This window comes from Haliaeetus albicilla, chromosome 1 (assembly GCF_947461875.1).
Source record: "Haliaeetus albicilla chromosome 1, bHalAlb1.1, whole genome shotgun sequence".
In the NCBI taxonomy this organism is placed as follows: domain Eukaryota; kingdom Metazoa; phylum Chordata; class Aves; order Accipitriformes; family Accipitridae; genus Haliaeetus; species Haliaeetus albicilla.
In genome coordinates, this window is record NC_091483.1 from 82,086,600 (window position 1) to 82,113,359 (window position 26,760).

The 26,760-nt window shown below is 44.2% G+C and overlaps 1 protein-coding gene across 7 annotated transcripts in view; it reads left to right on the forward strand.

Annotated features, from left to right (window-relative positions):
• The window catches only part of PTPRA (protein tyrosine phosphatase receptor type A), a 129,348-nt gene that overhangs the window by 15,326 nt on the left and 87,262 nt on the right, over positions 1-26,760 (forward strand). For 6 of the 7 annotated variants that reach the window (XM_069796691.1, XM_069796716.1, XM_069796754.1 and 3 more), the window contains one exon: positions 12,575-12,711. The exons of the other annotated variant lie outside the window; for it this stretch is intronic. In XM_069796691.1, the coding sequence (XP_069652792.1) occupies positions 12,694-12,711 (18 nt within the window). In that variant the 5' untranslated portion in view covers positions 12,575-12,693. Of the gene's footprint in view, positions 1-12,574; positions 12,712-26,760 lie in introns of those variants that run through there. 7 annotated transcript variants of the gene reach the window in all.

The following is a 26,760-nucleotide window of genomic DNA, read 5'->3' on the forward strand; positions in this document are numbered from 1 at the left end:
ATGTGAAAGACAGAACAGAGTCTAAAATTCTCATCCTTGACTGGCTCTGTGGGGACTCAAGGTAGTTTAAAAAAAAAAAACACACAACCATTGCTTTTGACATTTGAAATTGGTCTGGGCAAAACATTAGGAAACAACATACTCTAGGGGACAAGATGATCTAATACAGCTGACTTTAAAGAAACACGCTCCCGTGGAAACTTGTTTCTGTGCCTATTCCAAAGCACTGGCTGCTGCCCCGATCTCCCCTGCCCCCCTGTACTGTCTCAGCATAGTCAGCAAGTTCCAGTTAAACTTCTCTTCTGCCTTTTATTTTGTGCATGTACCTGAGTTAGCTCCATTCCTAAGTAACCAGTTCCTTCTCAGAAGAAAGGCTTCCAGGATGCTGCTAGAAACTTATTGTCTGTTTCTGGAGGAAAACTACTTGCTTTTAAGTATTTTGCCTGAGATCCTGACTATTACAGTGCAGCTGAGGCTTCCTGCGTTGGTTGACATTGGGATGAAGTTCCAGCCACCCACGTGCACCCTCTGCATTTAGTTTTAAGAGAGAAGTCTGGAGAACCAATCTGTGCCGTAGGATTTCGCCATCACCGCTTTGTTGTTCCCTTGACATTGCAGTTGTGATGTATGACGATCCTTGGTGTAGCAACCGTGATTTACAAACAGAAGCTCTCTGCTGTTTAATGCTGTTGAATTTTGAGGGGTGTGGAGACGGGAGCTGGGCCAGAGCGAGCTGCAGCAGTTGGATGCCCTCAGTGCCGTGGGAAGTCACGGCTGGAGCTCAGCAGCTTGGGCTAGGGATGCTCCTGTGATGGGAGATCCTCCCCGGTCCTTCCTCTAGCCAGCCCTGACTGCAGATCAGACCTTTATGAAAAATAGCTCTTCAGTACGAAGACAGGGAAAGGGGCTTGGCATCCCAGATGGATATGAGTTTGTTTGCATCTGAGTTACTCAAGGCTTTCCTTTAATAAAGGTTTGGCATTCCCCGTTTGGCTGGCTTGAACGCTAGGCTGATTACTTTCTCGTATGTAATCGTACGTGTGGCGTGGACTTTCCCAATAGGACATTGCTTATTCAGTCCCATTCCTCTTCCCTCGTGCTGCATAAAGAATATAATAGACTTATCTTTTCAGGGTCTGATTCTTGCTTGTTTGCTCAGGAGCAGGTGCCAACAGCCACTCTGGGCATGCGTGAAGTGATACAGGAGATGCTTGTCTGGAATTGACTGTAGCCTCCTCTCTGCCTCTGAAGGATTTAACCTCCTTGAAAGGTTTCCATTTTCATGAAATCCACCTGTAGCAATGAAACCTGAAAAAGATGAACTACCAGCTCCAGCAGACTGACTCGTATTGGTGTTTGGGTTTTTAACTGGGGTGAATGAGTCAGCCTGTCCTCAATTGAGCGTTAGTGCAGTGAAAGCACCAGGACTATCGGCACCGCTTGACCACTGGTTTCCTGTTGTTCTGGAGGCCTGTGCATGGCTGTAGGAACAGCTCTTGCCTCTGTTCTGCTGCCTGTTACGAAGTGGGTATTTCCAGTGTGCTAAACAGCGGAGAAAGAGGAAAAAGTGATCTGTGAGGTTGCCTCGGTTTGAAAGGGGCAAGTTTTCTGCTCCTTATGGTCCCTGCTGGCTGTCCTCAGCTGCTAAGTCTCAAAATTTCTCACAGGTTTCATACCTTAGTAGAAATCTTAAAAAGCAGAAATGGGATAGAACCATCTTCCCCGTCCTCCTCTTTCCCTGGGGAAGCAGGAATAGTACTTTGTGTATGTAAAGACTTGCCACTTTTTTTGAATTCATACGCGGTTTTTGTGGCACTCTGGCTGAAATCCCAACGTTATGCTGTCTGCATCTCCTACTGACCTCTCCTCCGTTTTGTTTTAAGTTGCGGAGTTAGTTTTGTCAGGGTGCCACAGACACTTGATGTGCTTCTCCATCTCCCACGTCCTGTCCTTGGCTCTGCTGCTGACCTCCTGCGGAGCGGAGGAGATGCTCCCCTTGCTTTTGTTACTTGCTTTTTCCTTTTGTTCAAGCTTTTAGGGCCAGGGCGCATATTTGCGAGAGTGTCTGGATGTTTCCTGTTGTTGGGACTCTACAGTATGTGTCTTCTCTGCTGATTGTTTCCAAAAGGAGGACCAGAAACATGCAGAGAACAAGACCTTGTCCGAACCTGAACTTCTAGTATTGTAACTCTAACTGATGACTTTAGGGAGCCATATCTAGTCACTCCACAAATAAATCTTTATAAATCAGCACTTGCACTATAGAACTTCATGCAAGTTGATTGCAAAGTCACATAAAGTGCAACAGAATAAAAAGTGTTAGCTGTTATGAGGTTAAGGCTTTAAAGGTAGGTAAGTGTAAGTACCTATCTGGAGGCCATGGAGGACTGGTGACAACGAAGTTACAGCAAACTCATACCAAACTCTAATGTTTAGTCCTTGGGATATAGCCTTGGTGTCTCAGGACCATGTTTTGCATACTGGGCACTTATATTTTTTATTGTTCATCCCTTTTTCCTAAGAGAAGAACGCGTGATAATGCCATAGAAGAGCATATGTGCCCGGGTGCTGAAGGCATGTCTTTGGCTTGTCAGCATGCAGGAATATCTGGATGGAAACTGGCACTTGTGGAGATGGGAACCATCCCGACTGAAGTCAAAGCAGATGGGATGCGCAGACTGAACCAGCCCGTCTAGTTTATGCTTTATTAATTAGACATGTTATCAGAGTCATCTGTATTTTCTTGCCTTTTCTCTTTCCAAACCAGTTTTTCTGCTTCTTTGCCCACAGAGGTACTCATGAGGAGCGTGGTTTGAATCTTTAAGACTTGCATGGCAATGCTTGTTTGTCGTGGTCTATATTAACACTGGAAAAACTTTGGGGTGAGAACTCAGTGCGGCTTTGTGAGCTGTGGGTATCATAATTTTTGGAGTTGAGGCTACTGTCTTGGTAGAACATCCTCCCCCACACTTCCACCCCGTGTGTTAAGCTGTTTGCCTTGGGATGCTTTAAAACTTGCATGGATCGAAAAGGTGACTGAATAAACTCATGGAAGGAAAGTGCGAAGACACCTGGGCAGAAACAGTCAGTGCTGGAGACTGGCAACTGTTCTGGGGAGAAAATGGTACATGCTGGTGCAGGTCTGACCTTGCTTCCTGGACCTGCTGCTGGTTGCTGTTGGAGGTATTGAATTAAACAGATCTTAGATGTGGTCTGTTGTGCTCATTCGGACAGTCTCAGGCTGTAACTATGCACACTGATCTTTAAGATTTTACTGAAGGAGGGAAAAACCTTTTAGAGGTTAAAGCGCTCAGGTGGGAGTCGGGAACAGACATTTCCCCAGATTTCCCTGTGGACCTCTATCCCCCAGCAGGTTAATATCTCCATCCTCAACGGCAGTGCCCTTATCTGTACGCAAGGGTGAAGTGCATTGTAAAACCCTTCAAGTGTGGTGTGCCCATGTCTGATGTGGGTGACAGCGAAACCCCGTAAAGCCAGCCTGTGCCTGCCTCAGTATCTGCCTTTCAGAAACATGGGTCTGTTTTACAGCTGCCATTTGGCAAGGTAAAGGGGAGGTCTATGGGTTTGCTTTATGTCCAACGCTCTTCTAGGGAAAATACTCATTCACTGAATGACCTGCAGGATCAGCCCTGCACAAATGGCAGGGGGAATGGCTGTTAACGATCGGTTTGTCAGCTGGGTTGGATATTGCACAGATCCTTTCCCTTCCAGCAGGACAAGATGATGACCAGGCTCTTCCCTTGCACATACACGCAGCATATGTTATCCTTGAAGTCCTTTTCCCAGGCGTGGCATGCCTTTGTGCATGCACAGCGTCTACCGTGTTAATAGGATGCTGGTGTCTTATATCAGCAAGTTAATTGGGTCCCTCGGTGCAGGGATATTTCCTGCTGCTGCATCCTCTTTCTAAAGCTATGCGTCTACCTCGGGTACTTCACTGCTGATGAAGATATGTGATGCTGAGCTATCTGCTGTGCCTGAAGCCAGTGGAGGTTAAATCACAGATAAACCTTTGGGATTGCTTTCAGGCTTGGGGGGATGCATATGCCGAGAGGGCTACTGGAGTCATTTTAATTGCGGTGTGTTTATCATGCTTACTGTAAACACAACAGGAGATTGCTGCTGCTCCGGATCCTGAAAGCCATGCATCACCCTGCAATGGCGTATCGATCCTAGAGAGCTATGGGGCACAGGTATGTGCTGGTAGAGATCTCAGCCAGTTTGTTTCCAGCTGAGGATGAAATCTCTCTGGGTCCTGTGCTTCCTCCTCAACTTGTGTCAAACTTTAATGATTTTGTAACACAATTTTGTAGGCTGATTCCTCCTCCTGAAAGCAAGCAGCCCTGTTGCTAGGGGAGGGGGAAAAAAACCCTCAGGAATACTAATCTTCAGCGGTCCAACACTGTAGATAACATTGAGTCACTGCTGAAAGCCTCAAAGCAAAACAGATGTTCAGTTTCTAATGACTAAGTATTAAAGGTACCAGATGAGCAAAGTTTTAACTAAAGTATTTAATTTGTGCTTGGCAACTGAGACGAAGCACGAGCAAACAAGGTGCAATGCAAAATGGGCCTCTCTTCTGTCTTAGAATCGCCTGCATGTTTTCATTAAAACTTTTTTTCCATTTTTTTCCTTTTTTTTAAATACGTCTTTCCGGCTTGGCTCATTCTCACTGTAATTGTAACCTTTAGTTCTGGGTGGGAAGGCAATTATTTTGCAAGGCATGAGACCAGTGGTAGGGTGAGTGGGCTTTTGTTGCTGCCTCTGTCATCTCACTGTGTGACAAGTCACTTCTCTAGGAGTGACTTGCGTCTGTGAAGTTGGGGATAATTATACTTGCTCTCAAAAATGAGGAAACTGGACTTAATGGTGCATCTGCTTAGCCTTACTTTTGAACTCATGAATGAGTAGAAAACTTTGAATCTGAATGTGACTGTCGTATAGCTGTTAGCCTTTGAGTAAGAGACAATTTTTGAAGACTTGTTCTTAAAAAAAAAAAAAAAAAAATCGTAACTGTGATCCCAGGAGCCTGGGCTCTTTGGGCAGCCAACACTTGGAAGCTCCTTGAGATGCTTCTGGTCTAGGTGTTAAGTTCCCATTCCTTTGATCGTTGGTGAGAAACCTGCAGCACTGTCTGGCTGTTTGATGCACAAGTGCTGCGTCCCTCTTTCCCACTCAAACCTGAGCACCCGTGCAGAGGAGCACGTGATTTATTGCTGGAACATAAAAGGGAAAGAACTGTGTCCTGCTCCCTCTTCTCAGCAGTGTGTGCAGTGTGAGTGCGTGTGATTTCTCAAGTCCAATGAATGTCTAACGTAAAACACATAAGAAGTCCTGAGAAAGAGGACCGTGGCCAGAACTTCCCTCCTAGGTAAGTCCATTAATCACTATGCTGTGTGCTTTCTGGTGTAGTGACTTGCATATTTGGCTGCTTAACCATCGTAGCATCATCAGGGAAGGACAGAAAAGACCGTGGGCTGACTAGGCTGCTCTCCCTGCTATGTGGGAAGTGGATTTGAAATGCTGAGCCCAAGTGGGAGCTGAAGCCAGGGCTCCACCTTGCTGGTCTTCCAGGATTTAGCTTTTCTTATTGGCAAATCCTAGGTGGTTTCTATTAAGAAAAAGGCTTTTTGGATCTCTTCTGAAGGTGCCTCTCTTTGTAGGCTTTCTCAGGAGCCTGTATACTAAGCACTTAATCTTCTATCCCACTTAAGGTAAGAGGGACAGGCACCAAACCTTCTTGGCGCCTGATTTCACTTAATTCTTGCATTTAATTTGTTCTTGATTGGGCTTCTAAGAGAATCTCTGCCAAAATCAAGAAGCTAAAAACTAAAATAATTGTGCTGGTGGAATCAGTCAAAGAGGCCATTGGGTTCCTGGTCTGTGTGCAGTGGAGGAAAGGAGCAGACTGAGTTTGATCTGATCTCCTGGGACATGCTAGGCTCCAAGAGTTAATTCTGCCTCCAGCTTCTCTGTCCATGAGTAATCCATCTGTGTTGGAAGTAAATGGCAATTTCTTGCAGTGAGGATAGGCTTCGCTACTGGAGAAAATGATGTATATTTATCATCAATATAGCTGATGCTCTCTGTGCCTTTTTTACTTGTTGTTCATCTAAACTAAACTCTTTGGTGATGAGCTTGCCTGTATGATATCAGATTTTGTAGTGACCTACAAGTATTTTTCTTTCTTGTGTGTGCTGTTTCCCTGCAATTTCTATCACTGCAATAATCAAGCAGTATCCCTCAAGAAGACTGAGTAGATAAATGTGAGATTCTCCAGCTTTTTTGAGCCCAAACTGTAAGTACAGGTAGGAGATGGAGCAGCTCATCCTGGAAACCATTTCCAGGCACTTGATGGATAGGAAAATAATCAGGAATAGTCAGCATGGGTTCACCAAGGGGAAGTACTGCTTGACCAACTTGAGAAACTTCTGTGATGAAGTGACTGGCCTGGTAGATGAGAGGAGAGCAGTGGATATTGTCTACCTGGACTTCAGTAGGGCCTTACACTCTGTCTCCCATAAGATCCTTGTAGAGAAGCTGTTGATACATGGACTGGATGAGCAGACAGTGAGGTGGGTTGAAAAGTGGCTGAATGATTGGGCCCACAGGGTGGTGACCAGTGGCACGAAGTCTGCTGGGAGGCCAGTAACTAGCAGTGTATCCCAGGGGTAAATACTGGGTCCAGTCCTGTTTAACATCTTCATTAATGATCTGGATGATGGGACAGAGTGCACCCTCAGCAAATTTGCTGATGACGCCAAACTGGTGTCCGACTTAGAAGAGTGGCTGATACTCCAGAGGGTCGTGCTGCCATCCAGAGGGACCTCACCAGGCTGGAGAAATGGGCCAACGGGAACCTCATGAAGTTCAACAGGGAGAAGTGCAAAGTCCTGCCCCTGGGGAGGAACAACCCCAGGCACCAGTATGTGCTGGGGGCCACCCGGCTGGAAAACAGCTTGGCAGGAAAGGCCCTGGGGGTCCTGGTGGACATCAAACTGAACGTGAGCCAGAAACGTGCCCTTGCCTCAAAGGCGGCCAGTGGTGTCCTGGGCTGCATTAGACAAAATATTGCCAGCAGGTCGAGGGAGGTGATCCTTGTGCTCTATGCAGCACTGGTGAGGCCACACCTGGAGCACTGTGTGCAGTGCTGGGCTCCCCAGTACAAGAGAGATGTGGACATACTGGAGAGACTCCAGCGAAGGGACTGGAGCATCTCTGCTGGGAGGAAAGGCTGAGAGAGCTGGGACTGTTCAGCCTGGAGAAGAGAAGGCTCAGGGGGGTCTCATCAATGTCTATAAATACCTAAAGGGAAGATGCAAAGAGGACGGAGCCACGCTCTTCCCAGTGGTGCCCAGTGATGAGACAAGGGGCAATGGGCACACACTGAAACACAGGAGGGTCCCTCTGAACCTCAGGAAATAGATTTTGAGTGTGAGGGTGACCGAGCACTGGCACAGGTTGTCCAGGCAGGTTGTGGAGTCTCCATCCTTGGAGATATTAAAAACCTGTTGGCCATGGTCCTGGGCAACCAGCTCCAGGTGGCCCTGCTGGAGTAGAGAGGTTGGACCACATGACTTCCAGAGGTCCCTTCCAACCTCAGTCACTCTAGGATTCTGAGACAGGGAGGTCGAGGTCCTCAGAAGATACAGGGGTGGGCTGAGCCCTCTGTAGGAGTATGGCTGTGTATATAAATGCAGCTAGATTTTGAATCATATAGCACTATATGACCACATCTTGTTTGTTGTATGCAGTGCTATATAAATGTAAAATGGCTTAATAACTCTTCTCTTGCTGTTTGGATTAATTTGTATCTTTATGCTGTGTGTTTTCTTTCACTTGCTTCCTCCTTTCACCTTCCCAGATGTCTCCTCGGAGGAAACTTCCGTGACTCTTATTGTTCTGCTTGTTTTCATTCTCCTTCTTGGGTAAATGTATTATTTTTTTCAAACAGTGGTTTCCTAGAACTCTGCGAAATGCTCTTCCCCTGCTGCATTTTGAAGTATTAGTTGCAAAAGAAAGGGGAGGGAGTCCTAATTCAGGTGCATTTCTTCCTTTATCTATTTTTCTTTTTAAAAGTGACTAAAGCCACAAATAAATAATGCTAATTTTTGCTACCATCTGTGACTGCAGGACCAAGCTGTTTCAGAGTGGCATTTTTAGTGCTTGCTTTATCTGTTAAGGGTGGAAGAAAAAAGCTCTTTGCATTAGCAGCAATAACCTATCTCCCACAAATTGTAGTCTGTGCTCCCATCTACCACTAAAACCCAAAGTAAACAAAGATTCGTGCAAAGACAGGAAGCATTTTGGGTGTAATTGCCGGTAGATCTTTGCTTTCATGATTTTTGGTTTCACCCAAAAAGGCAGCTGAGCAGTGCTGCGGTTCACTTGGGTGGATTTATTATGAGCTCTTGCTGTGCTCTAATTTGACATTTTTGGCAGCTCTGCGAGTTTTAAAACATCCTCTACAAGAGTCTGCTGGCCATGCTAAATAAAAACGTCCCATGGAGGGGAGGGAAGGGGCCAGTGCACAGCAGCATGGGTGAGCTACGCCCTGACGACAGCCCTGCTTCCAGGCTCCTTTATTTTGGCCTCGAGCCTCCATTTTCATAATCCTGCCATGATCCCTCACCTTCTGCATGGATCAGAGTTGGAGGACCCTCCAGTTTGACCAGATCGAACTGAGAGGCCGGTCTCTCCCATCATGTGAGCCAAGAGGTGGTGGCACTGGTGAAGTCAGTTGGCCTTGGCTATATCAGAAGCCCTCGCTGGTATCATGACCTGGGTTTAGGGCTACTTTGGAGGCTGAAAAAAATCAAACCTTGAATATAGTCCAGAAGACTATGGAACAGGTATGGTTCCTGGAGCCCGTGTGTTGAATAGGTAGATGGTGCCACGGGGCAACCCTGTGTCATGGGTGAGGTCTCACCTGTGAAGTCCTTGTGGCTTTTTCTGGTGTGTTTATCTCTTGTTCATGTGAGTTTACCAAACTGTAATTGGACTGTGATTTTAACATCAGGTCTTTAGGGAAGCTTGTTACAGCCATGTGTAATGTAATAAAAATGTAACTGCTTAGCTTTAATGTGTCAAAATGACTCATTTAAAATATCACATTGGAGATATGAGGGTCTAGAAGGTAAGTAAGACTTGCATGGGGAGGGAATATTGAGTAATGGATCCACAGCTATAATTGGGGGGGGAAAATACATCTTCCATTTCAGATCTGAGGAAGTGGTTTATGTGCCTGAAAAATTGTTTTTCTCCCCCGTGTGCTGAATCGCTTGGTCTGGCAGAAGCCAGCACTTGCCTGGGTAGATGCAGGTGAAGAATTCAGCTACTTGGCAATCCTGTACATTGTGCAAGTTGTGCAATATATAAACTGCTTGAGTATTGATCCTGTTGCCATAATTTTTTTAATAAAGCTTCTTTCTAAAAAGTTTCAGCATTTCTGGTCTCATAGTCTCCTACAGCGCTTCATGAGGCGTGCAGGTATTTTTTCCTCTGTACCCCAGTCTGTAAGTAAATGATAATTCTCTCAACTTCTTCCACATATTCTCTGCTTCCTGTGTGTAATATTCCTGTTATTGATAACTGCTTTATTGAATCCTAGAGGCAGATGTCACCTGCGTTTCTATATTATATGGAAGTTGAGGTCCGACGGGTTGGTGCATAGTCCTGCCCTTCTGAGAGCAAGAAATAGAGATGAAAGCAGGGAAAACATCCGTGTGCCTATAGCTAACCCCCCCTTTCTTGTTTGAATATAGAGCAGCCATGTACATCTCCTCCCGTCCCGCAGGAGGCCAGGGAAGTGGCAGACAGACATGCAAAGGATTATTATATTTGATCAGGCTTTGAAATGGGCTGTAGATAAAGCCCTTGGTGTTTACTGGGCCATTAAACATTTATTAGCCTCTGTCCCAGTGCGTTGCTAACACTGTAAATAACAGCTGTGATTAAAATGGAGAGTGGGGTCAGCAGTTGCCTTTTGCACTGATGTTTGTAAATGATCGTGTAATTTTAAGAGCCTGGTTGGGGGAAGTATCTGCCCACGTGCCTTGGAGAGAAGGGGCAGATGAGCTGGCAGTCTGGAGCTCCTCTTTATCACGAGGAAATGCTGAAATCTTAGGAAGTGGGAGAATTTAAACAACAATGAAAAAAGATTAGGGCCTGAGTTAGGAGTTAATTTATCCCTGCCCTTCCTAACAAAAATACTTAATGCTCTGGGATCAGGATGGCTTTGGATCTGGATTTAATTAGGTTGAAGGAGGGTTCATACCTCTCCCCCCACACTGCCCCAAATAACCCCCCGGCCACCCCCATGCTCAGTCACGCACGCTGGGCTCGCCAAGGCCGTGTTTTTTGCTTGTCGGCGTTTCCATCATCAGACTTTTATTTCCCTTTCACCCCCTCCCCAAGCTTTAATAGGGAGAGGAGAAGCACCGCCGCAGGGCTGCGACTTGGCTCGTGGGGTCTTAGCTGCAGCACCTGGTCGGATGATAGGGTTTTTGAAAGGAGGAATATGAAGGGATTACTCTATATTGCTGGGAGGCCACAGCCTGGTGATTCACACCGGAGGCAATCCCTCTGAAGTCAATGAGATTGTAAAGCGTGTAAATCAGTATGGAATTTGGCATTTTCGTAGAAAAGTGGGGGATATTTGTTTTACTTGCATATAAATTACTTCTAATAAGACTCTATAGACATGACTGATCCTTCTAATCACAGCATTGCTCCTTGCAGTCCCAAAGTTACTCCTGCTATCCTCTCATTTTAAATAATTTTTTTAAAAAAATCACTTGCGTGGGAAATATCTGTGGTTGCTGCTGGGCTGCAAAGCGTTGCTGGGAATGACTCAGGCGGGAGCGTGTCCTCGTGCGCTTGGGACCTGCGGTGTGAATGGAGAAAGGAGACGGTCTTGTTTTCACACTCTCTCATTTTGAGTCTCTGACATATTCCTGTTCCACCATTTAGATGTCATCAGGCTAAGGGATAATTAGAGGGAGCCTGTTTTGCTACAAAGCCGGATCAGGAATCCACATTGCCATGAGCAAGCCTGGGTTATTTGATGGGGAATGCAAAGCAGTGAAGTGGGCGTCCAGGGAGCATTGCTGCACCACAAGGGAGAAAATGCTCTGCTGCTTCTTCCCTATGTCTGCGGAATATATCTCCTTTCTACAACAACTTAAATAAATTTATCATCCCGTTCATCAAATGCAAATATAAAAGCTCTCACTGCAATACTCTTGTGTTGGAGTGGGGATGTTCGTTCTTTCACTGGTGATCTGCAGCCTGCCAGTCTCCGTCAGCTACACCAAGATGCTGAGGGGCAAACCTGGGAGCTGCTGTTGGAGCTCTTGGGCATCAGTTCTGCCGCCGGCTTTGCTGCCTGGGTGCTGGTGGGTGGTTTGGGTGCCGTCCACAGCAGCTTACTCTCTATGTGATAGGGCTTTAATGCTCTAAATAAGCGTTATAACAAAGAGCATCAGCTTTTCACTTGCTACAGTTGAGGAGGACATTGTATTTTGCCAAGACGTTATAATATCATAGGTGGTTTTAGCTATTTGACACTTGCCTTACCTTATAAAAATGCATCTTGCCTGTTTATGTGTTGTGTGGCATGTGGAAAGTGTGACGAGCTTTGGTTGAAAATGAAATCTAAAACTGGAAGGAGCCCTGCAGAAAGTAACTGAGAAACTGAATATATATAACTGAGTAATTGAGAAAATAACCAGGTCCCATTAAGCTGGTTGTCAAGGGAATAATTCACTTGTCTCTCCCCCAACTTGATGAAATAGTTATTGTTTTCCTCTCCTCCTTACTAACATACCCACAATTCCAGGAGAGCCACCTATCTGCTCCTGTAGGTGGTCTAACTGATACATGCCTAATTCCAGCTCAGAGCCATTTTCATGAGCAGAATGTAGCTTTGAAATCACCATCCCCTGTGTCAAGCCTCCAGAAGAGTTTGTGCAGTTGAAAGGTCTGTCCCCTTTTTCCACTGATGCTGGCTGGCCTAACAAATGCCCCGCTCCTGCCCACAAACCTTGCCTTCTCTAGAAAAGAGAAAATAAGGTAGTTTTTAAGGCAGCGTTCTAGATTTGGATGTAAAATCTGGTGCAAATGGAGATCTTTCCAGCTTCAGGCCAAGTGATGTATGTTCCTTGTAGTCCTCTGTAAAACAGAACAGTTTAAGACTAATTTGTTGTTGTTGTTGTTGTTCATTAGGCTCCTGGTGTATTATCAGACTACATAGCCTCGGGTTGCTCTCTAAATGGCCTGAGCTATGGTCTTCAGTCTTCTTCTCGACCATCTCCATGCCTTCTGCAGACTGGTGTACCTCCAGCTGTGTTTTAATACTTTGAGGAACTTATTTTATATGGAGACTACGTTAGTGGCTGGGACAATCTCAGTTATATGAGACAGTCCCGGTCATCCACAACAAAACTCAAGCAGTTGGGGCAGTAAAAAGGCTGTTTGCTTAATATGGCTGATCCATGTGAAATGATTCGCTCGTCTTGGCACAAGCTATTAACTGGGTGTTTCTCTCTTACAGGGCGCATTGAGAATAATCATCAGCCTTAATAAGGATTGATTGTGTACTACCCATCATCGTCCCGATTTGATATTAATCGGAAAAGCTTTGACCATCACATTGGGGAGGTGAAAAGTTGAATGACCGTCCCTTTTAAGGTATAGTAGAAACATTAATGAGATGTTTGGGCTATGAAGCTAGCACTGCTGTAGCCTGCGCAAGAAAACAGCAGCCTTTGGAGGTGCTGCTTGTACGGCTTTCTCATGGATTCGCATCTCAGTCTTGCAGCATTTACATGGTGAAACCTGCGCTCCATCGTTCTCCTCTTTGATCTTAATGAGTGTGGTCTTCTTAGACTGGAGGGTTGCCTTTGTTTTGATGCAAACTTTCATGAATGCAGTATTTCTCTTTATTTACTTGAAAGAATCTTTCATTTTTGAAACTTTCAGTTTGTGTTGTGAGGCATGCAGAGTTTGGGTATCAATGTTTGCACTATTTTGAAGAGGGCTTTTCTTAAGGCTTTTTTTTGTGGTTATACAAACCAGTATTTGACTGAAATATATTGACCTCTGCTGTTACCTTGGCACAGATGGTCACATAATTCTGGCATGAGTGATTTCTTAAGGAGGGGGAAAGAAAAAACCCAGAGACTTTTTGAGGAAAGGAAGGTCATGGAGTAAGAAGGATCATTACTCAGGACGTTAGTGAAAACAACATCCAGCAGGGAGTTTGTGGGCAGTTGTTCTGGTCACAGTTCTTCCCATGGTCTGACTTGGGGAAAAGATTGAGGAATGCTTTTAAAAAAAAAAAAAAAAAATCTTACTGTAAGATTTCTTGTTTGGTATTTCAAAGGACTCATTCCAGCCAAAATGAATTTGATGCTCAGATGGTATTGCTAGAGTGGCAAATTGAGATGTGTGTGTGAAACCTGGTGATTTTTATAAATGAGATCTGTTTTTTAAAGCATTTCTTGTTGCTGTGGCTTTCACAGATTCACCCTGTCTGGAGATGAAGTTTGTATATGTGGTTTGATATTTCTTTAAAGCTTGCACATAGGTCCTGCTGACAGTGCATGCTTCACAAGCTTGACCAATTTATGGTTTCACATAAAAATTCTTTGAACTCTTTGCAAACCTGATGCGATACCTCTGTGCCAAATTGAAGTCAATCATAACTTTTATGGATGACTAAATACTTCCCTTTGAATCTGTGTGATACTTAGCAGTGTGTTTCAGGTCTGTTAGTGGGTGTGTATGTACATACTTAACTGAATTTCATGTTGTGTTTTGCTACGTGTATTTGTTAGTCTGCTTGGCTCGCTTTTTGATTTGGGGAAAACTCCTATTGAGGTCAATAGCTGAATTAATTCCACTAATTTACTGAGAAGTGGCCAGCTGTTCTAGAAGGGCTTTGTCTTTGGTGCATGCTTTCTCCATAGCTGGTCCCAGAAAAGGATTAAGTTCAATGAGACTAAAGTAAGAGACACGTAAGAAATTTGCCTATGATGCACATCATAAACATTAATAGCCTAAACTCCGTTTGTTATTCATTTTTTGCTTGTATAAGAAAAGCCTTTTTAGAGAAGCAAGAGACTGATGAATATGTTCAAATATCTGCTAAAATAATGCAGGTTCTATCGTAATCCAGTGAATACATAGGACAAAGATGCTACCTGCACTCAGGCAGTAGCTTTCTCAAAAAAGCCCGTGGTCTGGATGTGGCTATCAAGGCTTCTTAGCTGTTTGGGGTTGGAAGCTGGCAATTCAGTCGCCAGCTGGAATCCTAAAGCCACTTGGGTCAGCAGGACGTGCCTGAACTCGCCTGAAGAGGAGTGGCCATGGGCTGATGCTTTGCTGTGGCCAGTGCTGTCTGATTTGACTGGCCAGCGTAAATGGTCTCAACAAAATTGCTTGCATGAGAGTGGTTTGTCTTGCATGATGAAGCCAGATGTGGATGTGACTCTGTCAGCTGGAGTGAAATAGTCCAACAACACTTCCCTTCCGCAGCAAAATCCTTTCGGAACAAGACAGCAAGGTCCACAGCTAAGGTGACGGACTTGCTCTGCTGTTTCAGGTAGTGTGGGCTGCTAGGCAAGATGCAGAGCTGGACGTTGGGGTGCCAGAGTTGTACGTCATACTGTGCTGTGAGCCTCTTGACTCTTGTGGGCAACTGGAAAGAGGTTTTGGGATGAGTAGATTTTCTCTCTAAAAATGGGGTTATGAAATAGCCGATATCAGCCGGAAGGGCTTGAGCAACCTTTTATGCTTTTATGGGTTCCTTTTTAAAGTGTTTCGTTATATATCACTTATTGATTCATGTCACAGGTCCAAAGCATTCAGATTTGATTATGTGGGAGAAAACTAATGCATGAAGTCTATACAAAGCTGTCCACTCCCCTGTATTGCTAGATTTCTGGGCTTTGTTTTCACTGGTCACATTCACTTGTCACAAGTTACTGTCCTCTTTTTGTCAGCCATTTCAGCAATATCACTCCTTTATCCTAGCTCAGACTTAGCACAGGGTATAATGCTGGCAAGCCAGGGAGCTTGCATTTGCAGAACACAGGTAAGAAGACTTCGAAGTTTAGATCTGAAACCTTGATTACATCCTAAAAGGTTCTATATGTGTAATTGGAAACCTTGGGATCCCAGACATCGTAGTGCTCCCAGGTCTGGTGGCACCTCTGAGTAGAGGTGGCAGTGGTCTCAAATCAAAACTGCCTGAACGGAAACACTATGTTACTGGAGGAGGGGATGGAGGGTGGGAGGTAGAAGCAGACCCACTAGCAAACACTTGCCACGTCTCTCAAAGAGCACAAGTAGGAATCATCGAATATTTGGGTTGGAAGGGACCTTTAAAAGTCATCTAGTCCAACCCCCCTGCAATGAGCAGGGACATCTAGACCAGGTTGCTCAGAGCCCCATCCAACCTGACCTTTCCTAGCCAGGGATGATTGCACTGGCTTGTTATTACCTGATCTTCCAGGGCTTCAGTGTCTGTTCCAGCTTACCCTACTGGATAGGACAGTTTCACCAAGCTACAGTTGAGTTAGCTCAGGTTTTTCCACCATAATTATTTTCATTGTCCCAACAGGTTTACAGGAAGGGTAGGGGGTAAATGTCCCCGACGACATGCAAAACTTGCAATGAGAACAAGGGCGGGCTCATCTTCTCCCTGAGCCTTAGGGCACCAGGCTTGCCATAGGCAAGCCTTAGGCTTGTGTAAACAGTTGTGTTTAGAGGAATCGAGGGCATTGTTTGGAAACACTGTGCTGTTTCAGTGCTATGCTAGCAGTAAGGGATGTGGCATGGGGGCGGCTTCGTAGGAAATTCAGCTTTCAAAATCTGCAGAGAAGCCGCTGCTGCGCACAGCGGCTGCAATCCTAGCAGCAGGTCGGAAGCTGCGTTTTGGGGATTTCTGCCAAGAGACGTTTCTTGGAAACTCTTCCGTGTGCAGTGCGAACAGCAGGACGGGAGGTCTTGATTTGAACTCTAGATGATAAAACCACTGAGGTTTTGGCAGGGCTGCGTGTTTGGATGCCTTGTTCTTGGCCTTTCTCATTTGGGTGTATAGGTGAACCCCTGCCTGGTCTGGCTCAGAAACTTCCATCTGACTTTGTAGCAAGCTGAATTTTCTACTGAATAGGAAAGCTTTTTGAGAGTGAAACAACCCTCTATTTTTTTGGATGGAATTCTCCAACCCGTTGGCTACACTCAGTCTATTTTTCTGAATCAAACTAGTACTGAACCTACCCTGCAGGGTCATAAATTTTTCTTAAAGCTGACATCTTTCTTCCATGTTTGCTCTCGCTGACATGCAGTCTTGCTGCTTGCATTACCTCTTGGCCCATAAGAGAGAATGGTAGTGTAGATCACCTGCCTGTGACTCACTGAGACCCTTGATTGACTAAAAACTTTTTTTTTTCTGGTAAATCTCATTTTTGGCAGAAGGGGAGATGAACGAATAGGTATATAATCTCTGACTAGATCCAGCACTGATTTCTTCAGTAGGAATCTATAAGCACTGCTGCAGTGGAAGCAACACTGATCATTATTATTTGTCTTTAAATTCCGCCAAAATATTCTCAGTTCCCAGTGACGTAGAGATTTAGAGGCTCACAACATATGGCAAGATACAGAGGGTGGAGGGGGAACTTGCTTGCTACAGTTCCTGGAAGGTGAGTTATGTGCTTACATCTTGGGGCGTAGCATCACGCAGACAGCAGCAACGTTTGGAGATTTGGTTTCTGGTGCCCCAACTGCTGCCAGGGAACTTCAGAAGAATAAATGGAAAATGGACGGAGCTGTGGATGTAGCCTGGAGTGTCAATTAGTCTTTAGCCCAGGTCAGACTTTCCTCGGTCTTTTTTCTGTATACATTCTCCATCGCTTTCTCCAAATCCTGTCCTTCTGTTTTTCAGGAAACTTTAAAATTTATGTGGAGAAGGGAAGAAAATCTCTTCCTTACTGCAAGGGCCAGGTCAGCATCTTTTTTTGAAATCCCTGTGAGAGCAATTTGTCAGAAAACACTGGGGGAAGCGGGAGAGCTGAGCCTAGCAGAGCCAAGCTGAGCTTGAATGCTCCCTTGGTTTGAGCTCATCTGTATCAGCAACGTGTGATGGGAGCAGAAATCTTTTTACTGGTGACTGTACAGGATAAGAAGGAGAATTTCCCAAAGGTTAGGCTTCCTCCCTAAGTTTTGTTCTCCGAGGAGGCCCCGAGAAAAGCAGATACATGGGGAAGTTGGTAACTCCAGACAAGTATGCGCACGCACCAGTGTGCATACCCACGTGTATGTACATGGAGTGCTTTCCCAAATAGCCTAGAACCTGAGAAAATGGAGATAAAATCAAAAGACAATTGAAGTTAATTATGCTTTCAAGGCAATTGGAGATTGGTTGAAATCTTGTGGGATTTCTGAGACCTCCCAGTGCAATTTGAGGCTGAGTGTGGGGAGAAAGGTTTGGTTGCTGTGGTCATTAGTGTCTCAGTTCTGACTGTCACCTATTGCTGGTGTCATATGATGATGGCTTTTGGGTTATGGATGACACAGATGTCACCACTGAAACACAATTATCTTTGCATTGCAAATTCTTCTTTATGTCACTTGTCTGTGTGCTATATGTATCCTTTCATGGTGAAGGAAGTCTACCCTTGCTCGTTAAACTGCACAGCACAAATTTGGATTCAGTATAAGTTTTGATTTTAGATTAAAAAGCAACAAAAAAAGCATTTTGACATGTGACTGAACTTTGTTGTTGTTCTTCAACCCATGTACTTTCCCCTTTCTTTTCATCCTCACCACAATCTGGCCTGCATTTTGTGTTTTGGTCAATGGTGAGGTTGCTAGCCTGACTTTGAATTTAATGAACTTTTCCAAAGAGCCTTCAGAAAAAGCCACATTCCAAGAAGTCCTCTTTGGTTTACAGAGGAATTGGGATATGGGAACTCTTAAAAATGCCAGATGTCAGACTCTTAGGGATTTACAGGTGAGCTGGTGTGGAGCAACCGAGTTAGAAATCAACCATGATGGTTAAATGTCTTGCTTCCTACAATGTAAGCTTCAGAAACAAAAGGAAGAGCCTTGCTTTAACTCTAGAAAAACCAAAGTCTTCAGGGATCTAGCAATGGGAGATCACAAAATAAACAGAACTGTATGGGACAGTATTTCTTGCAGTGCCCTTCTGCGTCTGTGTGAAATTAGGCCAAGAAGTGCTTCAATAAGTTCAGAATTTTGCCTGACCTAACCTTTGGGTCTACAAACACGTTGTAAGGAAGTACCGTCAAATGCTTTATTACGTGAAATTGCACTGCACATTTTCTGGTATGTTCATGTGAGTATTTGTTCAGAATCATATCTTGCCAGTAGAAGCACATGATACTATTAAAAAGATAACACATACTTGTTTTTATTCACTTAATATGGAAGATCTTTCTTCAAAGAATCATGAATAAAACAAGACAGTGCCTCATAGCAGGTATTAAGGAAAAAATAATGATAAAGGTCTTTGGAATGGGCCTTCCCTCTGGCATTTTCACTCAGGTTCTACTATCAGTAAGTCAAAGGAGGTTTTGTGGAAAGGAGAGGCGAGATGCAGGAGTTGATATGACTTCCCCAAGGGTGAGAACTTCTAGAGCTGGGACCCAAACATTAATCTCTTTAATTCCAGCTCAACACTTCACTATGAGATCATTATTCTATTTGATTAATCTGTGCAATGCCTTTAAAGCCTCTAAAGCCGTAATGCTACATATGCGTTGAAGAATCCTACTGCAAGTCCTCATTTGAGTATCTAGGAGCCTTTTGCTATCCCTGACACCTTTTTGCTTAAACTTTGAGTACAAGGAACTATTCCCTAGCCTTGGTTGGTCTTACTCTGATCTGATCATCAGGGCTGATGTATTGCTAGTGTTCATTGGGGAACATTGTTTTCAACAGAGACAAAGAGTTCTTAGTGCAAAAATTAGCTAAAATGCTAATATTTGATAGGTACAGGTACAACTGTAGTGATGACAATGTCATTCATAGTTTTCATATAACGATGAGTAAAGTGTTGTGTTCTTAAGTTTAATTTCCTAAAGATAGGAGAGCAGTGGCAGGATACAGTCTGCATTTATCAGCCCCTCCATCTCAAGTAACCTTTTGAACCACTGAGCAATTTCAGCCATGTTTGAGAAACTTCAAAGTCTTCAAATGTTGCAAGTTCTGTGAAAATTGAGTAGCAGGGAAATTGAGTGGAGAGCTTGTAAGACTTCCCAGGCTTGATGGAAAGTCTGCAGTATAAATTCGCTTCTTACGTAATCCATATTTGATTTGTAGGATGACGCCAGCTCCTCAACTGAGGTCATGGTATTACCAAAGCCTTACGTGTGATACTGGGCTGTCATTTTGACCCTCTGCCACATTATCCCCTATTCTACGTACAGATGACTTCATCTCTGTTCACTCGGAGGCATGTGCTCCTTCTTTTACAGGCATTAACAGATTTACCGGCAGCACCTCACACATCTAAAATGCTGTGTAAATGCCGTCAGCGCCCCATGCCTGGAGACCCGCAAGTATCTAATGCATCACGTTGCATACTGTGAAATTAAAGATTCAGCCCCACTTTAATGCTTTAGCGCTGTAAGCGGCAGAACTAATGTAGCTCAGCATACTAATGAGGGAGGTATTTATCGTTAAGTGCTGAGCCGTTAGAGAATGGCCAGCGTTCAGCTTCACCCTTGAAACCTTTCTGGGAGGCTGGTCTTCCTCTCGGGCTGAGCCTTGCAGGGTCCTCCGCAAACAACCAGCATCGCAGCTAGAGCACAACTGCCAGTGGCAGGAGAAAAAGCCCGACTTGATGACTTTCAAGGAAATAGCCCAGAAAAGGAAATCCTCTATATCATTTATAAAAGACCTTACATAAGGAAGGAGGACGGATTGATGTGGAAATGATTGTTCTTCCTGGAGGGAAAATGAAGATGAAACCGAGAAGAGACCTAAGCCGGCAGGTTACCACAGGGAAAAAGTGAGATGCTAACAGCTTACAGTATCAATTAGGGGCATCAAAAATGTTGGTATTTTCATTTTGGAGAACCCCTTTTCCAGCACTGTCTATTTGGGTCACTGTCATCTGCTAATTTTAATTGGAAAGTAGCAGTATGAGTGAAAGTGTTGCTTTTAACCTTCTCTAAGCTTGGTAGAAAAGCATTTAGAGCTAAAAGCTAGTATTGGTGTTACCTGGAAATACGGAATGGAGAAGGCTTCATTGAGATGAAAGACCACTTTATAAAGACAGGACTTCAAAAACCAGCGGGTTTGTCAAGTACTACATCATTAGGGGCTCACTGGAAGGGAGGTATCATTTACACTCCTCAAGTTTGTAATCTGGGCAGTTTAAATTCTTTATTTAGAAAGGGGTGGGGGGATATTTGGGAGAATTTTGCTTGCAAGGTTGGTTTCCACCAGGAGGGGAAAATGCCGTGGACAGAGCACTCATCCAAGAGGGTGTGGTGGTTTCTGTGAATCTGAGTAATTTCACACCAGTCCCTGGAGGCTGTCCAGGTTCAAAATGGCAAACCTCTGAATTATGTGTGATGTAATAGCCAAATTACTTAAAACCAAAATGGTCTCCTGAATATCTGTCCTCTTGACTTGGATGGATGGTCTCCAAGAGCAAAGATGATTTTAGTTTAGGCACCCTTAGCTGTGAAATGTGCATCAAAAATCCCAAACACGCAAATTCTGCTCTAATTGCTTGACAACTCCACATCTAGCTTGTATATCCCCAGGATGATCTTGATTTATTTCCATCAAGAGCGTGAAATTCCTGCTGAACCACATGGTGCAGAACTCGGAGCAGTGCGTTGACATGGTGTTGATTGGGAACCCAAAGCACTTTATGAACCTGATGGGAAATTATAGCAAACAAGGGCTGTTGGCAACCAACTTCCAAACCTAAATCCTCTATGAGCACAATACACTACAATTATAGCAGCTTTCCCGGGTCAGGAAACAAATGCTGTGACTGCTGTATTCCTGTGTGTGATATTTATGACACACAATGTTATCTTTGTAATTGTTACGTATGCTTTTATGTAGTGCAATTAGGGTGGGGCTGAGGTTAATGGTAATGTTAATCGTTTTCATGTTCTTAATATAGACCCTGAATGCTGTCGTTCAGTAGGGAGTGAGTAAGAAAAATTATTCATGCTATTGTACTGCTGTCACATCGGTGGTGTAGGGAGATGGCTACAGCACAGCCTAAATCAGCCACGATCATCCTAGTCTTGGATTTACCTGCTGAAAAGCTCATTCACTTAAGCTTTGGCATTTTCTCTTGTTTATACCATGTTCGAAAGTCCTGATGGTCTTAATGGATGGACTTGCTCTGAAACCAAACCCTGTACTTGGAGGGGTGTCTGTCTGTATAGACTCCCACCCAGCTGAACTTCAGCTGAGGGAAAGAAAGTATTTACGATATACTTGTTCAGACAAACTCATCTCTGACATAATGACTTTCAATCACCCTAAATTCTCTTTTCGGAAATGTATTCTGGAAGTGCAGTGGAAACTAGTGGAGAGTCCATGGGTATGTGGTTATAGGGCTTTTTTCTTCCACGCTAACTTCCAGGAGTTGGGATGTGTCTGGCTACAGATTTTATACAAAATACCAAACTCAAAATATAAAAAAATAACAAAAATTTAAGAAAAACACCACAACACCCAAACCTCCTCAAATTGTTTTCTTTAGTGACCACTCCTAAAATACTTTTGCTCACCAAAGTTATGGAAATAGGCACCCCATGCATTCTGAGTATTCTTTGAGGGGTATAGCTCAATGAAAATGAAAAAAATACAGGAGATTGGCTTTTTTTTTTTTTTTTTTTTAATTCTTCAGTGTCTAGTGAGAGTAGCCAAAGGTGAGCAGAATTACTGCTATCTCCAGGACCAGGTCCTGCTGCTGGTGGTAGATCTCATGGGACCGTTCTGTTGTAGCCTTTATCAGAGGGGAAGTTAAAATACTGGGGTCCTTAGCTTCCTAACAGGTTGAAATGCATCTTTTTGCACCAATTTAAAGTTAAAAAGATGTTAAGTGCCAGTTTCTTTTTCTAGAAACTGAAAAGTCGCAGCCGTCTTTGGGTAGTTACAGAAGAAACACACGCAACCATTTTGCTGAGGATCAAACTTTTTTTTTTTTTTTTTAATATGATGTGCTCAGTTCAAAAATAAAAAGCTTATTTGCTAAAGACCATTTGCTTTTGCTGCAACCAAACCCGAAGAGGCTGTGCTCAGGAAGCACCAGAGGGCTGGCTTAATTTTATAAGAAAAAAAAACTTCTGAGAGTGCTCTTCATGTTGTACTTCCTCAGTTCAGGACTCCAAGTCTTTCACAAAACTGAGAAGCATCCCATGGGGCCACAGCCATCCCAGGGTGGTGGATTGAATGACTTAAGTATCTTTTTTTGGTCTGATTTGTGACTGTAGCTTTAATTTATTGCCTCCTCTGTAAACCACAGATATGTTTGTTATTTGCAATTACATGGTAAAAAAAAAAAAAAAGCTTTATTTGGATTTTTAAGTCATTCTTTCTCTTTGCCTTGGCGTTTGTTGCAATGAAATCCTTTTATGAAGCTTGTGGAGAGAGCTGGGTTGAAATAGCTTCTCAACAGGACATATGATGGGTAGCAGTGGTGCACGCCCAGGGAAAGATAAGAATGACGGTTTTATGCCTTCATCGAGACTGGTTAGTGCAACACTCACCCAAGTCAATTTTGTATGTTGAATATTTTAAAATTGTAGCTTTTTTTTTTACCCTAGAAACCCTTCTATCTTCAATTTAGACTACCTACAGGAGTTGAACTTCAATTTCTCTTTCTAAAAAAATATCCCCATGATGGGCATTTCATGGTCTGATGATGATGGTGACCATATGCACACACCTCAATTCAGCAACAAGCCTGCTTGTTTGTGTCTTAAGACAACTTTACAATGTTTACACTGAAATTTGCCTGCATGTTTAATAGTTTCTCTGTTTTACTTAACTGAATCTGATAGATTAAATTTTCATTTTCAGAGTGGGGAGAAACTTGTTGTCCAAATCCAGTGATTAGTGATAAAATATTTTCAACAAATTTAGCAAATGGTCTTTCAAGTTGGTTTCTAATCCACCAATTTCTTACAAAAGCAGAAAGCTGCATATTACCTGGGTGGTTTCCATAAGTGCATGAAGCATATGTGAGAGGTTGTTCGATGCCTAAAGAAGATGCAATATTTTGTTTAACCAAAAAGCTTTGTTCTCTTTTGTCCGGAGGAGGGCCACAAAAATGATCAGAGGAATAGAACCCCTCTCCTACGAGGAGAGGCTGAGAGAGCTGGGGTTGTTCAGCCTGGAGAAGAGAAGGCTCCGGGGAGACCTTATTGCAGCCTTTCAGTACTTAAAGGGGGCTTATAAGAAAGATGGGGACAGACTTTTTAGTAGGGCCTGTTGCAATAGGACAAGAGATAATATTTTTAAACTGAAAGAGTGTAGACTCAGAGCAGATATAAGGAAGAAATGTTTTACAATGAAGGTGGTGAGGCACTGGCACAGGTTGCCCAGAGAGGTGGTCGATGCCCCATCCCTGGGAACATTCCAGGTCAGGCTGGACGGGGCTTGGAGCAACCTGATCGAGTTGAAGATGTCCCTGCTCATTGCAGGGGGGTTGGACTAGATGATCTTTAAAGGTCCCTTCCAACCCAAACCATCCTCTGATTCTCGTAGAATTCTGTTCTGAAGATAGTAGTTATCAACCACAGCTTTCAAGTGGTGCTGATTTCAGGTAGGTCTGCTGTCTGGACTGTGGTGGAGAAGGCATCTCATCCATGGTGTGGTGGAGTCATAGGCTCAGTGCATGTAGCAATGACATGAAAAGTGAAAAAATTAGATTATTCATTAATATTTTACTAAATTTAAAAAATGTAGCCCAATGATTGCTTTTCTATAATTACTTTCTGTCTCTATGAAAATAACATATGCCAACATGAACCCCAGTGGCAATGGGCGAAGAACTGAGTGGGAGAAAATTAAGTTCTCCCTTGATCAATATTACATCAGCTCAATAATAATATTTTGGTTAGGAAAAGTATTGCACTGTGCCCCCAAAGAGGCACAGGCTTCCTTGTGTTTTCTGTGCCATCTAGAGTTGTTTGAGGAAGGTTGAATACTGCTTGGCTTAAAAATACCAAACCACTAAGACCTCAGGAGGAACGGATCATCTTTTAAAAACTCTGTCATCTGCTTTAAATGCCTTTTATTTCTCCAGCCTGAGTGCCTGGAAGGAAGCTGGGAGCTCTTCACTATTAAGTGATATTGCTGCCTCTAGCTTGCTCTGGCCACCTTTCATGTAGGAGAGGACAACTTGTGAGCAGGGTCAAATGTATCAGAAGTTCCTTCAGTTAAAGGATTATCAACACCAGAGGTCAGGGTAGTCTTGGGGCTGCAGCCACAGCTGCTGCTCATGTTTCTATTTGTCCTGGGCATGGAGATGATGCGGCTTCAGTCACAGAATCAGAGGATGGTTTGGGTTGGAAGGGACCTTCAAAGATCATCTAGTCCAACCCCCCTGCAATGAGCAGGGACATCTTCAACTCGATCAGGTTGCTCCGAGCCCCGTCCAGCCTGACCTGGAATGTTCCCAGGGATGGGGCATCGACCACCTCTCTGGGCAACCTGTGCCAGTGCCTCACCACCTTCATTGTAAAACATTTCTTCCTTATATCTACACTGAGTCTACACTCTTTCAGTTTAAAAATATTATCTCTTGTCCTATTGCAACAGGCCCTACTAAAAAGTCTGTCCCCATCTTTCTTATAAGCCCCCTTTAAGTACTGAAAGGCTGCAATAAGGTCTCCCCGGAGCCTTCTCTTCTCCAGGCTGAACAACCCCAGCTCTCTCAGCCTCTCCTCGTAGGAGATGTGTTCCATCCCTCTGATCATTTTTGTGGCCCTCCTCTGGACCTGCTCAAGCAGGTCCATGTCTTTCTTCTGCTGGGGACCCCAGAGCTGGATGCAGTACTGCAGGTGGGGTCTCATGAGAGTGGAGTATATGAGGAGAATTACCTCCCTCAACCTGCTGGCCACAGTTCTCATTAGGCATCCCAACCATCATTGTGTGTCCTCAGTCCTGTCTTCACCCCAACTGGGAGCTCTGCTCAGAGCGACATAAGGTGGAAAGTAGAGGAAAGCAGTTTTCCCCTGGTTTTTCCCCCTGGGACATGGGTTGGATGGAAGCATTCAGGGGCAGCCTGTTCAGGGCTCTGCAGACCATCTCAATGAGGATGAGGACAGACCCTCTGCCCTGGTGCTACAACACATGCCTTGAGGGTTGCCTCTCACCCCTGCGCTCGTATCAGTTTGAGTGCAGCAGCACCCAGGCCTTCGCCTTCAGACAGAATGGGGCCCCACGGCAGTAATTTTTTATTTTTTTAGTGGGGAGACTAATTGCTTTTCCAAAACTGCCATTGTTTCAACATCTAGGCACAACCCTCCAATTCTCAGCTTTGGGGTCTGACCTGAATTAATGAACTCAGCCCAGGCTGCCTTCTACCACACCACTGTTAAATGAGAGATGAACTGACTACCTCAAAGGAGATGCGCAGTGTGTAATAGGTGGTAGGTGAGAGCGACGGGGTGCAGGTCCTTTGTACCTCTCAGCCCTTCCCTGACCACACTCCGCATGCTCCCTGCCTGCTGCAGAGAGCTGCCGTCTGGTGTTGAAAGCCTTTCTCTTCATCTCTCCATCCCACGGCTCAGGAGGCAGCGGTACCTAATGGGTACAGCACGGTGGACTGTGGCACCTTGCCACCAGCCTCACTGGTGATCTCAGTAAAGTCCGTCTCCCTGCTGCTGCTGTTTAAAATTGAGAATAAAAGGCAGTATCTTAAAAAAAAGAAAGTTCTGAGGGTGATGCTTGCATGTAGCTCTCTTTGTTATAGGTGTTGATATTATATCTCTCGAAGCTGTATGTACTCCTGATGCCTTTCTTATCCTCTGAAGTCTAAAGGCTTTTGTGCAGCATTTAGCAAAGGACTGCAACACACAAGTCTTTTGGCAGCATGGGTTTCCAGTTATTATGCAGTTAATCGTCAGGCTACAGCTAAAGGAAAAGAGAAACCCTTTGCTCAAAAAATGGGTGGAAAAGGGATCAAGTTTTGCATAAATCAAGAGATTTATGCAGCAGCGTGGTGTCGTCACTGGAAAAATTCATGGGCACCTCAGAGATAACGGGAACAGGAGTGCTGAGCAGCATAAGACTGTATTTAGGAAAAAAAAGTTTGCCTTTGCCTTTTTTTTTTTTTGGATGTTAGAGAAAATTACGTGGGCAGAAGTAGTGGTAGAGTCTGCACACCTATATCAGGAAAGCTTCTAATAGGTTTCACCAAATATTTTCACAGTGAATTGAGATCGTGGGGGAGATAAAATGATACAGCTCTCAAAATGCCCAGAGGTTCCCTTGTGAAGGGTGGTAAACTGGATTTCTGGGCTTTGAGGGAGCAGCCGTGGGGGAGTTATCAGGAAGCTGAAGCGATAAATCCAGGATTACTGCTCAGATGTTTGCTGATGGTAAACAGACCCGTGAGATGTGCAACGGCAGCTGGAAAAGCTGTGAGCACCGATGCTGGATACGGTGCAAATATCCACGAATTGGTTAAAAAAACCTCAAACCCTCAGCGCTTAAACTAGTTCT